The sequence below is a fragment of the Pan paniscus genome, chromosome 11, assembly GCF_029289425.2.
Source record: "Pan paniscus chromosome 11, NHGRI_mPanPan1-v2.0_pri, whole genome shotgun sequence".
In the NCBI taxonomy this organism is placed as follows: domain Eukaryota; kingdom Metazoa; phylum Chordata; class Mammalia; order Primates; family Hominidae; genus Pan; species Pan paniscus.
In genome coordinates, this window is record NC_073260.2 from 7,158,011 (window position 1) to 7,175,412 (window position 17,402).

General features: G+C 54.7%; 1 protein-coding gene across 7 annotated transcripts in view; it reads right to left on the minus strand.

The window, feature by feature from the left end:
* Nucleotides 1–17,402, minus strand: part of NTNG2 (netrin G2) — an 82,943-nt gene that overhangs the window by 45,518 nt on the left and 20,023 nt on the right. For all 7 annotated transcript variants that reach the window (XM_003822402.5, XM_008975973.4, XM_008975972.4 and 4 more), the window contains one exon: nt 304–947. In XM_003822402.5, the coding sequence (XP_003822450.1) occupies nt 304–947 (644 nt within the window). The remainder of the gene's footprint in view (nt 1–303; nt 948–17,402) is intronic.

Genomic DNA, 17,402 nt, shown 5'->3' on the forward strand with positions numbered 1-17,402 from the left:
AGATAACATCCCAAGAACCAGGTCATGTCCCAGGTACCAGGTAACATCCCAAGAACCAGGGGATGTGTCACATACCAGGTAACCCCCAGGGAACCAGGTAACGATGTATCACATACCAGGTAACCCCCGGGGAACCAGGTAACGATGTATCACATACCAGGTAACGCCCAAGGAACCAGGTAACATCCCAAGAACCCGGTCATGTTCCACATACCAGGTAACATCCCAGGTATCCAATAACGTCCCAGGTAACAGATAGCATCCCAGGTTGCAGGTGACATCCAGGGCTTCCCCCGGCCTTACCTGCCGATGACCTCGATGTTGGAGATGGCGTAGAAGTACTTGTAGAGGTTCTCCCGCTGCACATAGGTGCCGCCCAGCGCCGGGCGCAGCAGCCGCATGCGCAGGTCGGTGAGGGTGAAGAACTCCTTGAGGCCCTTGGCGCTCTCCAGCCGCGTGTAGAGGTTGTCCATGTTGCGCAGGTCGGGGCCGGCAAAGATGGCGAAGCGGTCCCGCACCTCGAAGCGCACGTGCTTCTCCTTCTTGGAGCCTGCCCAGCGCGAGTACTCCTCGGTGCAGAGCACGCGGTGCGCGCTGGAGGATGACATGTCGCGGGCCCGGCGGGCGGACATACCGAAGGCCTCCATGCAGTCCTCGGCGTAGAACTGGTAGGGCTGCCACGTGCGCCCGTTGTCCAGGGACTTCTCCAGGACCATGACCGTGGGCCGGCCGTACTCGAAGGTCATCACCACGTCGTCGGTCAGCTCCACGGTCTTGTTCCACGAAAGGGTGATGTTGGCTTCCAGCGGGCTGGGGTAGCGGCTCCAGGTGATGCTCTGCCAGTAGGTGGCCAGGCCCTCCTCCTCCTTGTCGAACATGAGCCTGGGCGGGTGGGCCAGGTCCGGGTTGGAGGCGTCACACTCGTTGCTACATAGGTAGGGATTCTCCTGCAGCGGAGAGAGGAGAAGGGAAGGGTGGGTGCTGGATGCTCGGGATGGCCTGGGAAGCCTCTGCGCGGCCTAGCCCCTGCCTGCGAGCCGAGACACCTGCTCTGTGGCTACAGGGCCTGTGCTCCGGTGCCCAGACACAGCTGGGAGATTTGTGCCCATTTCCTCAATGCGTGCAGAGGTGTGCAATCCCATGGCTTCCAAAGAAAAAATGCATACTTGTCCTTGCTCTAAATACAGACAACCAAGAAGGCTGGGTGTTAGTCCCCTGCTTTGAAGCCCTCCATGGCTCCCTGTTGCCTGGAATACACAGTCCTGACTCTGTAATATACCAACCCCAACCTGCCCTCCCACACCTGGTGACACTGTGCCTGGGCCTCCCCAGGACAGCTGTCCTCCTGCCCCTGCCTGGTTGTACCTCTGAGCCTTTGCAGATGGCATTCTGTCTCCTTCATGTGCCCTTCCACTCTGTCCGCCTCAAAAATTCCCATTCACATTCTCGACTCTCTAAATATCTCCTTAGCTGAGTCACCTTCCTGAGCCTTTTATTTTTTAATTTTAATTTTATTTTTTTATTGAGACGGAGTCTTGCTATGTTTCCCAGGATGGAGTGCAGTGGGGCGATCTCGGCTCACAGCAACCTCCACCTCCCAGGTTCCAGCAATTCTCCTGCCTCAGCCTCCCAAGTAGCTGGGATTACAGGCATGCACCACCACGCCCAGCTAATTTTTGTGTTTTTAGTAGAGACAGGGTTTCGCCATGTTGGCCAGGCTGGTCTCGAACTCTGACCTCAGTTGATCCACCTGGCTTGCCCTCCCAAAGTGCTGGGATTGCAGACGTGAACCACTGCGCCGGGCCCCTGAGCCTTTTTACCTGTACCCTTAGGATTGGTGAACACATTGAGGTGCTCAAAGAGGGCCTGGAAGCTCTGGGTCTCTCCCCGATCCCTTACTCTGTGAGTCTCTTCTATCTGGCTGTTCCTGAACTTGATAAACAGGTAAATGTAGGGAAAATGCCTTTCTGAGTTCCGTGAGCTGTTCTAGCAAACTATCAAACCTGAGGGAGGGGTCGTGGGAACCCCCAATTTACAGCCAATTGGACAGAAGTACGGGAGGCAGGAACTTGCAATTGCGTCAGAGGTGGGGGCAGTGTGGTGCGACTGAGCCCTTCACCTGAGGGTTCTGACGCCAGCTCTGGGCAGTGTCACAATTGAACGGAATCATCGGACACCCAGTGGTGTCCAGAGAGCTGGAGACTAGGTTGTTGGTGTGGAAAACCCATACATTTGGTGTGAGAAGTGTCATTGATGGAAACAGGCCAGAGGGATCTGAAAATGTCACTAACGTAGTGGTCCCCAGGGTCAGAGGGATGACTAGGCCGAGCACAGGGCATTTTTAGGACAGTGAGGCTATGCCGTATAATACTGCAGTGGTGGATGCATGCCATTATGAATGAGTCAAAACCCATAGACCCAGGCCGGGCACGGTGGCTCACACCTGTAATCCAGCACTTTGGGAGGCCGAGGCGGGCAGATCACCTGAGGTCAGGAGTTCAAGACAAGCCTGACCAACATGGAGAAACCCCGTCTCTACTAAAAATACAAAAAAATTACCCGGGCGTGGTGGTGCATGCCTGTAATCCCAGTTACTGGGGAGGCTGAGGCAAGAGAATCACTTGAACCCTGGAGGCGTAGGTTGCAGTGAGCCGAGATCGTGCCATTGCACTCCAGCCTGGGCAACAAGAGTGAAACTCCGTATCAAACAAAAACAAAAACAAACAAAAACAAAACAAAACAAACAAAAAACCCCATAGACCTGTACAACACAGTAAGTGAACTCTCATGTAAATTATGGACTTTAGTTAATAATAATGTATCAACAATGGTTCATCAGACATGACTGATATGGTGGCTCACACCTGGAATTCCAACACTCCGGGAGGCTGAGGCAGGAGGGTCACTTGAGCCCAGGAGTTTGAGATCAGCCCAGGCAACACAGAGAGACCCTGTCTCTACAAACAATAAAAAATAAACTGGGTGTGGTGTGGTGGCACGCGCCTCTAGTCCCAGCTACTCGGGGGGCAGAAGTGGGAGGATCACTTGAGGCCAGGAGTTCAAGATCAGCCTAGGCAACACAGCAAGACCCTGTATCTACAAAAAAAATTTAAAAATTAGCTGGGCATAGTGGTGCACACCTGTGGTCCTAGCTACTTGGGAGGCTGGGGCTGGAGATTGCTTGAGCCCAGGAGTTTGAGGCTGCAGTGAGCTATGCAGCACCACTGCACTGTAGCCTGGATCACAGAGGGAGACCCTGTCTCTAAAGAAATTCCCCAAAACAAAGGCCAGGTGTGGTGGCTCACGCCTGTAATCCCAGCACTTTGGGAGGCCGAGGCGGGTGGATCACGAGGTCAGGAGATCGAGACCATCCTGGCTAACACAGTGAAACCCTGTCTCTACTAAAAATACAAAAAAAAAAAAAAAAAATAGCCTGGCGTGGTGGTGGGCGCCTGTAGTCCCAGCTACTCGGGAGGCTGAGGCAGGAGAATGGCATGAACCCGGGAGGAGGAGCTTGCAGTAAGCTGAGATCGCGCCACTGCGCTCCAGCCTGGGCGACAGAGCGAGACTTTGTCTCAAAAAAAAAAAAAACAAAAACGAAAATAACAACAAAAAGAAATCCCCCCAAACCTCAAATATCCCCCACTAATGCAAGATGTGGATAATAGGCAGGGAAAGATGGTGGGTGGGGGAGGGTGGCATGGGGTTTTAGGTACTTTCTGTACTATCTGCTCAATTTTCTGTAAATCTAAAACTGCTTTAAAATATAAAGTCTATTAATGAATGAAAGAAAGAAAGAGAAAGAAAGAAGAAAACGAACACTGTCACTAACAACCACCCAGTGCTCCGGACCACTTGTGGCCCTTTTTGATGAATGTTTCAGGTGTCTGGTTTGCTCAGAGACAAAATGGCTTGGATCTAAGTTAAAACCTCTCACTCTCAAATGAGCTGTTTGGCCCCCATGGGGGAAATGGGGCCCACCGCCTTCTGAGGGGCTGAGCCACACCCCCGTGGCCCCCACCAGGCGCCACTGCAGCAGCCGTAGCCTGTGGGCTTCGATCCTCTAGGGTGAAGGACAGGTCCCCTGGCTGCCTGGGGCTCCTCGGTGGCAGGGCTGACCCTCGGTTCATTGAGGCAGGTTCCACAAATCCCTCTTTGACCAAAATAGCTCTGTCCTCAGGCCCCCATGCAACCTCAGGGTGGCAGGAGCTCACCATAGAGTCCAATATCTCCTTAAGCAGATGGGGGGACTGAGGCCCGGGCCAGGGTAGGACTGGCCCCAGCCTTCTCGAGAGCAAATGGCACCTTTGAGGAGGAGTCTGCTGTTACCATCAGAGATATCCACACCACTGGCAAGCCCACCATGCCAGGACAGCAGAGGGACATGGGGCGGGGGGGTTCCCAGCTTCCTCACTCACTGGCCGGGTGACTCTGGGCAAGACACACCCTGTCCTGTGCTGTTGCCTGGAATGGTGAGGGACTGAGAGGCTGTGGGGATGGCCCAGTGGCCTGAGTGGGTAGCAGGTGCTGGGCTGGAGGAGGCAGGCTTGACCCGTGAGGGAGCCAGCAGCCAGGAAGGGTGCTCTGAGCCTGGACGCAGAATGGGCTCTGTCTGTGCCGCTTGGGAGGAGGACTGATGGGCAGATGCTCCCAAGAACTTGCACCTGGGCTCTGGCACCCAGGCACATGCCCCCCTTCCCCCAGCCCAGCCATCACTCCCTTCCTGAAGTCCCAGTGCTGCTTCTGCTGCCCCTGGGGACTTCGTAGGGGCTGAATGGTGTCCCCCAGATTTCTATGTTGAAGCCCTAACCCTAGTATCTGAGAATGGGACTGTATTTGGAGATAGATTCTCTTGCAAGAGGTGATTGAGGTTAAATGGGACCCTCAGGTTGGCCCTAGTCCAATCTGACTGGTGGCCTTGGAAGAAGAAGAAGTCTGGCTGCCGGATGAGACGCTGGGGCCCATGTGCACAGAGAAAAGGCTGTTTGAAGGCACAGTGAGAAGGCGGCTGGCTCCAAGCCAGGGAGAGAGGCCTCTGCAGAAACCAAACCTGCCAACAACTTCGTCTTGGACTTTCAGCCTCCAGAACAAGGAAAGACATTTTTGTTGTTTAAGCCACCTGGGTCTTGTGTGCTACTTTGTTATGGTGGCCGGAGCTGACTAAGACAAGCCTCATGCCAGGTGAGCAAAGAGGGAACAGGCTGGGAGGAATGGCTCAGAGGGGTAGAGACGAATTGGGAGTTTTTGATCCTATTTCCCCAGAGGATGACTCTGGGGTCTCCTCCACCAGCCTGGTTTCTCAGTATGCTGGCACCAAGTGGCGTCACACTGCGTCACCTACCCAGAAAGCTCTTATCAACCCAGCACTGAAGCTGTGCCATTTCCCAGGCCACTTTGTCCCCTCCCACCTCAGAGCCTGTGCTCCTTTGGCCACTGTCTGTCCTCCTGGTTTTCAGAGCCCTCCCACATGTGCCTCCTCCAGGAGGCCCTCCTGACTTGAATCAATCTTTGAACCCAGTTCTCTCATCATCCATCATAGAGTTGTTAATGTGCTTATTGCGGACAGTGTAGTGAGGCCTTCATATTGGGCCTGGACCTCAGTAACCACTCACTCAATTATACTTATTATTATTATCATCATATTAATAAGCTATTAATAAAATGACAGTGATATTGACATATCTCCTATTGAGTGTTGATAGTATTCCTGTCAACCCCAACTGCTGAGCCACCCACACTTCACCTTTTCCCTGGTCTCTCTTCGTCTTCCTGCCTTACTTAGCCCTGCCCTGCCCAGGCCCCTGATGGGTTCTATGGGGTGGGGGCATTGTGGCGGGGGACAGGGTATCCCTCAAAGCCCCCAGTTGCACCCGGCCTATCTGTCACTGGGAAGACTGACACAGCTGGCTCTGGCTGGAGATGGGGGCTCCAAGCTGGCTGCTCCAACCTATGGGGCACTCCGGCCCCCGCCCCGGCCCGGGAAGCAGATGGTCAGAAACTGATGAATCAGCCTGTGTGTTTACAGGCCCCTCGCCTGCTGTGGAGCGAGCTCAGTCAACAGCAAGTACAATAAATAAATCCCAAGCCATGGCCAACACAATTTTCTCTCTCCCTCTTTCTCTTTCTGTCTTTCTCCTTGTCCCCCTCCGATTTTGCTCCCCAAGGTCTCAGAATTCCACTGAGCTGGTCAGGAGTGTGGAGCATCCCAGCAAAGCCACTGTTGGCGCTGGCCTGACCTTCCTTTTCCTCTACAAACACAGTATTGCTTCCTGTCACTTTCCTTCTATTCTTGTTTTGTTTTGTTTTGTTTTTTGAGATAGAATCTTGCTCCATGGCCCAGGCTGGAATGCAGCGGCACAATCTCGGCTCACTGCAACCTCCACTTCCTGGGTTCAAGCGATACTCCTGCCTCAGTCTCCCAGGTAGCTGGGACTACAGGCGTGCGCCACCACGCCTGGCTAATTTTTGTATTTTTAGTAGAGACAGGGTTTCACCATGTTGGCCAGGCTGGTCTCGAACTCCTGACCTCAGGTGATCCGCCCGCCTCGGCCTCCCAAAGTGCTGGGATTACAGGCGTGAGCCACTGCACCTGGACCTTCTATTCTTCACTGGGGGAATTCTGGGGACCCACCGGGGTATTAGAAGACCAGTTTACCCCAGTCCCCCCACCCCAGTCCCCGGTCAGCATCTGACAGCTGATAATGTCATGGGGGTGGGGCTGAGACTGGGAGTGTCTCCTCTGAGTCGGGGTGAAGGTTTGCCAGCCTCCTCTGGGTCTGCGCGTTTCCACCCATCTCCAGGACAGCAGATCAACTAATCACAAAAACAGCAGTCAGAACAAAGTGGCCTAATATAGGGAGAGACTGTTAGGCACACCTCTAGCCTTTCAGGATGGCTCCAAAGCCGCCCTTTGATAGTATCAGAAGTAGTAGCTGCTTCTTTAAATATTTCATGAAAATTAAAACAACAACAAAAATCATACCGCTGATTTTTAAAAACAGTCTTGGGATTTTCTCTAGAAAGATGCGGTAATGGCCGGGCGCGGTGGCTCACGCCCGTAATCCAAGCACTCTGGGAGGCTGAGGTGGGTGGATATGAGGTAAGGAGATCGAGACCATCCTGGCTAACAGTGAAACCCCGTCTCTACTAAAAAGTACAAAAAATTAGCCGGGTGTAGCGGCGGGCGCCTGTAGTCCCAGCTACTCAGGAAGCTGAGGCAGGAGAATGGCCTGAACCCAGGAGGTGGAGCTTGCAGTGAGCCGAGATCGTGCCACTGCACTCCAGCACTCCAGCCTGGGCGACAGAGCAAGACTCTGTCTAAAAAAAAAAAAAAGAAAAGAAAAAAAAAAAGAAAGATGCAGTTAACATACCCATTTTCCATACAGTTTTGGGCCCTGGAGTCTGAAAGCCCTGAATTCCCTCTCAGCTCTCTCCTTTGAGGCTCTGTGACCTTGACGAAGTCACTTGACTTCTCTGAGTCTCTATTTTCTTATTGATTGCCATGTGAGATGGTCTGTGTCTCACACTACCTAGAATCCCTAGGAAATGTCTCCAAACGGGAGCGATTATTTTGAAACAGCAGCTTCGTATTAACTCAGGGACACTCCACTCCCAGCAACCTTCCACAGGAGGAAGGGATGAGGCTGAGGCCACCAGGCTTGTGCATGAGAAACCCTGGAACTTCATGGCGTGGACTGTCCTGGGAACGGCTGACTCAGAAGAGTGTGATGATTGTAACATTCACTGAGTGCCAGCCCTGTGCCCGGGCTGGGTTGGGCACTTTACAGCCGCTCCTCCCTGCACCCTCTCAGCAACCCACAGGGAGGCAGGTGCTACAGTCAGCTCCACGTCTCAGATAAGACACTAAGTACCCATGGCCGCACATCACTTACCCATCCCCTGGACTCCATGGGACCCAACCTTGAGGAATCTTGGGGAAACCAAGCCCGTCATGTCTACAGCTTTCCTATCTCTCTGGACGCACACAGGCAAGTCACCTGAAAGTCAGGCAGTGTGGCTAGAAGTCAAAGGAGGGTGGGCAGAGGGAAGGGAAGGCAGCCAGCCAGGCCCATAGCACCAGAGAACTGGGTGAGGAGGAGCCTCCTACACAGACGCCAAGCCTGAGCTCCTGGCATGAAATATTCTATGGAGAAACCATTTCATGCCATGCTTTTCAAGCCTCGTCATGGGTGCTTAAATGCTTTTCCTTTTATGTTATTTTCTGTGCAAAGGGTACAGTCAAAGTCAGAGGCCAGGTTGTAAACATCATAGGCAAGCTGCAGGCAAAAAACATAATTGAATGGGAAAGTGAACTGTTAGCAAGAATGGAGGTAAATGTGCCTGTGGGAAGCCCAGCCATTTGAACTTCCAGGCCCCTGACTAAGGAGGCCGTGGAGGGGCGGTCACTGGAATGGTCACCAAGTCTCAGGAAGAAGAACAGACAACGTCATGCAGCTGGCCTTGCACCCAAGCCTGCGCTGGGATGAAATCTCAGAGTTGGGATGAAATCGCCAGGGCGTCCCGGGCAGGGCTCTGTGGTTTGTGGAGGGATGCACTGGCTCACTCCCTCAGCAGCTCCCCAGCTCCACAGGCTTGGGCGAGTCCCCCAATTTCCTTGAGCCCAATGAGGCCCAGGACATGCTACCCTAAAACCTTCTTTTTTTTTTTTTTTTTGAGATGGAGTCTCTCTCTTTCGCCCAGTCCGGAGTGCAGTGGCGCTATCTCGGGTCACTGCAAGCTCTGCCTCCCGGGTTCACACCATTCTCCTGCCTCAGCCTCCCGAGTAGCTGGGATTACAGGCGCCCGCCACCACGCCCGGCTAATTTTTTGTATTTTTAGTAGAGACGGGGTTTCACCGTGTTAGCCAGGATGGTCTCGATCTCCTGACCTCGTGAGCCGCCCGCCTTGGCCTCCCAAAGTGCTGGGATTACAGGCTAAAACCTTCTTAAAATATTTTAGGCTGGGCACAGTTGCTCACGCCTGTAATCCCAGCACTTTGGGAGGCTGAGGCGGGCCAACCACCTGAGGTCAGGAGTTCAAGACCAGTCTGGCCAACATGGTGAAACCCTGTCTCTACTAAAAATTAAAAAAAATAAAAAATTAGTTGGGCATAGCGTTTCGTGCCTGTAGTCCCAGCTACTCAGGAGGCTGAGGCACGAGAATCGTTTGAACCTGGGAGGCAGAGGTTGCAGTGAGCTGAGATCACACCACTGCACTCCAGCCTGGGTGACAGAGCGAGACTCTGTCTCAAAAAAAAATTTTTTTTTAAGCTGAAGGGATTTGAGAAAACCACAGAAGCGGAAGGTTATTCTTTGACCTTCCCCTGCCCTTCTTCCCTGAAGCAGGACATGAGGCTCATTCGAGAGGTGCCCTCCCAATGCCCGGAGGAAGGAACATTCTCATCTCCAAAGATGCAGGGTCACAGAGGGGACCTGGACACACAGGTCTTGCAAAATTCCCGCCAGTTTATCACCAGGAGATGATACTTTTTTTTAAGCCAATCATACTTCTCCATGACTATTTCTCCATTAAACCTAGCATACAAAATAGATGTTCACCAATGTTTTGGGTCTTCATTCCTTATGAAAGCTCCCATGAGGCCAGGCAACACAGGGAGATGCCATCTCTACAGAAAAAAACCTCAAAAAACAAAAAAGAAAACTAGCCGGGCATGGTGGCACACACCAGTGGTCCCAGCTACTTGGGTGGCTGAGATAGGAAGATCCCTTGGGCCCAGGAGGTCGAGGCTGTAGTGAGCTGTAACTGTGCCACTGCACTCCAGCCTGAGTGACAGAGTGAGACCCTGTCTAAAAAAAAAAAAAAAAAAGAAAGCCTTAAAGCCTTTTTCACATAAAACTTATATTAAACCCACTGGTATGCTTTGGTCGTGTTAATCTGTCTGTTATGATGGGCCCTCAGCCACTAACATAGAATGGGTGAGGAAAAGATCTTTCTCCTGCCCGAGAGCCTCAGCTTCTCAGTTGGAGGGGAGGCTTCATGCGGGCAGCGACCACATCTGATCCTGTCCCCACTCCAGCCCCAGCCCCCGCTCCCAGCCCTCCTCAGGGACTCGGGAAATCTTCGGAGAATGAATGAACGCTCAATGAGGTTACTAGCACTGGCTTCACAGGGTTGTCATAGGAATGATGCCAGGTGCACCATGGCAAGTGCCTCGGTGGTGCCGGCTCATGGGTGATGGATGCTGGGAGAACATTCATGGCCACTGTCTGGCCTGGTGCTTCAGCAAACAGCAGGCCCCGCCGTTAGGGAGCATGTCTTCCACTTTGGCCCTGTGCTGGGCGCCCTGTGTGCGTCAACCCCACCTCCCACGCTCCCAGGGATCCTGGAGAGTGCGATCCTCAGGAAACCGAGACTCGGAGAGGCTGAGCAATGTCCCAGGGTCATGCGGCTTGGCAGCAGCTGAGGTGGGATAAGAAGCCAGGGGATGGCCCACTGAGCCGGGCCCTGAGACAAATTGGGAAATGGTGCCCTTCACCCAAAAGGGAAAGGACGCTGTTGCCTGGGCCGCACTGTGCTCCCGCAGACTCGGGTTCCACGGGGAGGCAGGCAGCATGTCTCTTGACTGCTGTTGCTGATTTGCCAACGGAACCCTTCTCATCCTCAGCCCCTCAGCCTCACCAGGACGGGAGGCTGCTGCCGCATACGAGGTGGAAGGCTGGAGGCTGCCCAGGAGAGGCCCTGGGTGTGGGTGCCCAGGTAGAGGGCCAGGACTCGAGCACGGGGGAAGCAATCGTAGGGGAAGGCAAGGAAAGGCAGCCGAGCTAGCCCCACCCTCCTCCTTGGACGTGGCCTCTGCCATTTCGGGGGAAACCCTATGGCTTGGGCAGGTGCATAAATCAATAGGTGCCCTGACCCGTGGGGCCTTGGAATTAGGACTCAGGGGACTGCCCCTAACACCATGTGTGACCTTGGCCAGGGCCTTGCCCTATCTGTGCCTTGGTTTCCCCATTCACAAAATGACCGGGCAGGAGTGGGCTGTCCGCCTCTGACCCTGACATCCTAAAGTCTCAAGTTCTGCGTGTTCCTCAGGCCCCCATGCTGCTAGGGAGGAAGGGCACAGAGACACATTCTCCTCCCCTGACTCCAGGGAGAAAGCCGGGGTGCTAGGGGAATTCTCCTTAACACATTACTTCCTATTTATTGGTAAGAAAAGTTGCAGAGGGGATAAATTATTAACAAAGCGGAAACGGAGATTCTGTTCAGAGCTGATTCTAATTCTAGCAGCCCTGACGGTCTCTAACTCTCTGAGCTCTCTCTCCCTCCCTCCCTCTCTTTTTCTGTCCCTCTGTCTCTCTCTCTCTTGCTCCCTCTTGCTCTCTGTGTGTGTGTTTCTCATTCTCCTTCTATGGTTTCATTGATCGCTGTCCCTCTTGCTCTCTGTGCTGCTAATTCCTTCCCCAGTGTGCAGGCTTCTCTCTCCTTCCCTTTCCGGATTCTCTTCGTGCACAGGCCCTGGATGACAGACAGCAAGGTCACCCTCCCCGCTCGTGAATCAGCGTAAACCGACCTGGCATTTTAGGGCTGGAGCTGCAGCTGGCCAAGGCGGCTTTTCTGTTTTGTTTTCTGGTTGGAGCAATTTTCCTCCCAGCTCCAAGCAATTACTCAGGCAGGGGCAGGCAAGCGAGCCTCCAAGCGCTGCCTCCCCAGGGTCTCGCTTGTCCCAGCAATAAGCCTCCCGAAGCCACGGCGACCGCCCCCGCTCCTCCTCCAGGGGGGCCACAGTGGGCATGGCCTGGGCACAGGTCCACCTTGAACCCAGAGTCTCTGGCTGCCTCTCGAACCTGCCTCGGCTCAAAAGCAGACCCAGAAAATGCATCTCAGTTCCTTGGTTGCTCAGAGTGGCTCTCCTCACCGCCCCTCACCCCGCATTATTTGGGAGGAAAGGGAGCACTTTAGACCTTTCAACCCTGCCCACTGTGTTCCTCCTTCCAGAACCTTCTGTGAGTGTGAACTCTGGGAGAGCAGGGGCCTCGCCCACCTTTGCGCCACACTCCCAACAGCTGTTTGCACACAGTGGTATATGACAAACATACCCTAACTGAGCGAGGACCCTCTGCAGTGGCTCCAGGCAGTTCCATCCAGGTAGGACGCTGCCTGGGGGAGAGGCGGTGGGCATCCGCGGGCCTCGCTCCGCTTTGGGGATGCTGTTCCAGCAGAGCGACTGCTTAGTCTTCTTACCCCAATTCGGGTTGCCCCCACAGAACACCCTGAAATCCTTTCGGAGGACCTGAGGGCATTGGGCTGCCCTGATGGACGAGCTGCCCGGGAGAGGGTCTACTGGGAAGCCAAGGTCGGAAAGCAAGGATGAAATGCCAGGCCTGGTGTGGGCACCCACTGCTCATCAGGACTGCAGACCCCTGAATGACTGATCTCCTCCGTCAGCCGAACCACCAGAGTGTGGTGGGCGGGAAGGCATTGCCATGGCTCTGGCTAGACAAGGGTTAATCTCTCCAGGAACTTAAAAATGTATTATTGTTTTTTTAAAGGACACATTCTGCTTTGCCCTGGGCATATGTGGATTCTTCCCACAGCCAGATTTCCAGGAATGTTTGGGGCAGGAAATTCTATCCCAGTTGAAGAGTGCCCGTGCATCCCTGGGGCACCCCACAGGCGACTGACAAAATGGACCAGACATATGGGCATCTGCCTCAGACAGGGTAAGGCTCCCCTTCTCTTGCATACCTCTAGCGACAGGGGTTTCATTACCACAGAAGGCAGATAGGTCAAACCCCACTGCTCCCTCCTTCAAGTGTGGGGCTGAAATTTGGCGGGTGCTTTGCATCTTTTCTTCGTCCCAGGTTCCCTATTTTTCTCTGGCTATGCTGTAAACATTTTCTAATTGATTAGAAAAAGGAGAGAGGGAGGCTGGGTGAGGCTAAGCCCTCCTCCTTCCCCACACCAGGAGCTCAGTGATCCTCAAACACTTCCCTAGCAGGGCCAGCGGGAGTGCTCAGCCGCTGCTGCTCCTCCTCCTTTCCCTCCTCCTCCCCCTCCCACTCCTCCTCCTCCTCCCTGCACACACAGGGGCTCAATCTGGCACCTCCCTTCCTGCCCACTCCCTACTCAGGGCTTCACTGGCCACCCAAACAGCTCAACACTTTCATACTTTTTTAAAAAAGTAAATGAAAGGAGAGATGGAAGGATGAAAGAACGGGAGAGAAGAAAAGGGAAAGAAAGATAAGGGGGCGGGTGGGGGAAAGGCACCGAGAGGAAGAGGGCTACATCCGGAGAAGCCCAGGAAAGTGCATTATTGATTCAGGACTTAGAAAATGCTTAGAGAGTAGGAACAGCGCCCTGCTCTTTAAAAGCTTGTGCAAAGCATAAGCTAGACCCAGGCAGCCTTCCCAAAGAGGGCCCACTCTGCCGCCATGAATATTTTATCATGGAGGGAGGAAAAAAGTGGCTGTGAGGGTTTCAGTGCCGGGGTGGGGTGAGGGGCAGGCCCCCCTGGCTGGGGCGCTTGGTAGCTGCCTCTCCTCGGATCCCCTCCCCAGATCCTGAGGCCTTTTCTGGGCCCCCTCTCCTCTTCTCTGAGAGCTGCCCTGGGCTTTCTTGCTGATCAACAGGGCCTCAGCCAGGTTCCAACAGAGGCCCAGGGTGGGGAAGGGGGTCGGGGGAAGCATCAGCTGAAAGAGGTTTCCGGATGGGCTGAGAGTGAAGCCTGGTCCCCAGCAGTGGTTTCTCCTAAAGGCTCACTCTGTTCTCCCCTGCCCCGCCTTGGCTGGGGCCTCCACCGACCCCTCCAGCCTCCCCACCCCCAGCCCATTCTCAGCCTGCAGCCAGACGCCCTTCCCTTTGTCTCCAGCTCCTCCTCAGAGCCCCAGCGCCTTCCCCTTCTTAAGTCCAAACCCTGGGCCTGGCTCTGCCACCAGCTCTGCCTCTCTCTCTTGTCTTTCCAGCCTTGTTTTCTTTGAGAAAGAGTTTTGCTCTTGTTGTCCAGGCTGGAGTGCACTGGTACGATCTTGGCTCACTGCAACCTCTGCCTCCCGGGTTCAAGTGATTCTCCTGCCTCAGCCTCCCAAGTAGCTGGGATTACTGGATGTGCCTCCACACCTGGCTACTTTTGTATTTTTAGTAGGGACTGGGTTTCACCATGTTGGTCAGGCTGGTCTCGAACTCCTGACCTCAGGTGATCCACCCGCCTCGGCCTCCCAAAGTGCTGGGATTACAGGCGTGAGCCACCATGTCCGGCTTCTGGCCTCGTTTTCTACTGGCCAGTCTCTCCCGCCCTTTGGATGCCCCCTCCACCCCGCGGAGCTTTCAGGTTGAGCCATCTTCTGTCTACAGCTCTCCCTCCAGCCTTTTGCAGGTGTCTGCTTAAATTTCTTTTCCTCAGGGAAAACACCCCTGGCCACTGCCCCCCAGTCCCAAGGGAGCGCTGGGTCACAGTTTTCCCCAGTGGCTTCTTCGGTTAATGTCCCCTCCCCACTGTGTGCTTCAGGAAGGCAGGGGCGGAGCCTGACACAGCCGAGTGACTCCCCCTCCTCGGCCCCTTCCCTCTCCAGGTGTCCCATACTCAGAACCAGGTCTTAGGAGTAGACACAGCACCCGATGGACGGGGCCTGCCCCTGAGAACAGCCAGAAGCTGCGACCTCCGAGGGTTTCTTCCTGCTGGTCTCTGAGGAGTTAAAGAGGCGGTGGGACCGATGAAAGAGTAAAGTTACTGGGTCTGCCCACACCTGGGGACACCTGGACAGGTACACCCCTCTGTGGATGAGCCCTGGCTGGCCGTGGGGGGTGGGTGCGAGTAGTGAGGCTGGGCTGGTAAGTTTCATTGATTTATTCATTCACTTATTCATCAACTATTTGTGAACATCCTTCGTGCACCAAGTAGCCCCAGAGAAGCAGCTCTTAGATTTGGCCACCCATGAAAACATGACAATACCTGGGGACGGGAGGGGTGTGGCAACATTCCTGGGCCCTAAGGTCAGAAATTCTACTCCAAATTGAAAGCTAACAAACAAACCAACAAACTAACCAATCGAGTAATTAACCAACCAACTAACCAAAACCCTCAGCAGGTGACTCAGATGTGCGGCCAGGTTTGAGAGGCTGGTCCAGGTGGTCCAGGGAAGGGCCCCCACACGATGACACTGTTCCTGTTATTTTACCTACAGGTGGGGAAGCCAAGAGCCCCTGAGCCAGATGCTTGCTCAAGGTCACACTTCTGGTGACTCGGGCAATTTGCTCCCTTTTGGGAATGTCGATCGTTCTGCTGTGTCCACCAGAGAAGTCACCTGTGTCCTGGTCCCCATGAGTGGCACAGATGACAAGCCCTGGAGGTGACGGGCTGGGGCAGTCAGAAGGCTTCCTGGGGGAGGTGGGATTTCATCTGGACTCAGGACAGGTGGAGGGACACTCGACTAGTCTGGGAGGATGGTGCTGTAGGTCGACTGAGCAAAGGGCCAGGCCGGACACACAAAACACTGCAGGGGGGCAATGGGTTAACGCATGCACGCTGCTGAGCTAGGAGCTTGGTGGGGAGCGCAGGAGAGAAGGCCAAAGGGAGGCCAGGAGCCAGATGGGCAGCTTGACATTAAGCAGCGCCCGTGACAGCCCTAATGCTGGCCGGCCCCCTCCTTCCAGGAAGACAGGTGAAGAGCCTGGGAACAAAGTGTGAGGGCTCAAGTGGCCCTCTCCCAAGCCTGGAGAGCCAGCACCCCTCGGCACCCAGGAAGCCAGGAGGAGGACGGAGCACCTGCAGCTCAGATGTGAGAGAGGCTCCGAGAGAGCCGAGGCAGGCCATGGAATTCTCTTCCTCCTGGTCTTTCAGTTTTAAGACGACAAGATGCTTCAGGCTGGAAGGGCTCCAGGGCAGGCCTGGGAGAGGTTTCAATCAGTGCTTCTCAAACTTGGCTGTGCACTGGGACCACCTGGGGAGGTTTAATGCCTCCTCCTGCTGGGCCACCCAGAGAGGCTGCTGAAGCTGGTCTGGGGGGCAGCTGAGGCAGGGGGGGAATGAAAATCTCCCAGGCAAGTCCAGTGTGCACCCCGGCTGAGAGCCAGCCGAGTGGCTTAGAGGGCAGCCTGGTCCCTGCCCGCTCCGCTCCTGGTGGAGTCATACGCTCCGCTCCTGGTGGGGTCATAGCTGCCCGCTGGGCTTGAGGCGTTCGAGAAGACTTCCCCAAGTGTTGGGAGATGGAAAAGAGCCACAAAACCTGAAACCTCCCTTTCCTGCTGGGAGACAACCCGTACTCCGTACCCAAGGCTGCAGTTCTCAGCTGATGCCTGAGCCCCTTGGGGGAAGGTCCTGGGCATCACGGCTAGTCAGGGCTGATGAGGCGCAGCGTCCACCCAAGGTCGTGGCTGCTGCCTCCAGGACCCCCTGGGTGGGACAATTTTCCATTTTGGAGCGGGCAGAGACAGCAAGGAAGGCCACTCAGCCCCCCACCCGCTTGGGCCTCCTCCTTCTGGTGCCCCTCCTCTAGGCTGAGAGGCGGCCAACCCAGCGCAGGGGAGGGGAACTGGGCAGGAGGGTAGGGCTGCCCCGTGCCAAGCAGACAGGCCTGGAGCCCTCCCTTGGCAGACAGCACACTCCTCCACCCCCTGCACCCTCCACCCTCTATTTTTAGGCCCATTATTGTCCATTGTTGGGTGCAATTTTTTCCCCCACTCCTTCCCCAGAAAAACAATCAGGTTCCTCTAGGCAAAGCCATCTCGCCTTCCCCAGAGCTGGTGCGTGGGAGCACGCTCGCTGCCAAATAGACATGAAATAAGTGAATTATCAAGTAACTGGATTAGCAGACTCCATCGTGTCTCAAAGGGCAGGGGGTGGGGAACACCACCGTCACTCCTCCGGGCCCTCCCTTCTCTGGGCTGCCGGGGTGTGCTGGGGGAGGAGAGGCTGACAGGGACAGTATGCTCACCAGCACACATGGCTGCACGCACGCACACACACAGATGACAGCCGCCTCCGTCTATCAGGCGCTTTCTGAGATCCAGAGCGACTCGTGTCAGCTGAGCAGCCTGTTTAGGAACCTGGATGCCGGGCTGGGCGGCCCAGGCTGGAGGTGCCAGCCTCCTCTACTTAGAAGCTGTGTGGCCTTCGGCAAGTGGCTTAAATTCTCTGAACCTGAGATTCCTCATATTCAAAACGGATCTAAATACAAGCTCTACCTTAAGTCTTCTGTGAGAGTTCAATGAGCTATAGCTTAGGTTAAGGGCTTGGTATACATGAGGCACTCAACAAATGCTCGATGTTTCTGCTCTGAGGAGGAGAAGGATATAGAATCAAGAAAGTCTGGCTATGGCCAGGCTCGGTGGCTCACGCCTGTAATCCCGACACTTTGGGAGGCTGAGGTGGGCGGATCACTTAAGGTCAGGAGATCAGCCTGGCCAACATGGTGAAACTTTGTCTCTACTAAAAATACAAAAATTAGCCA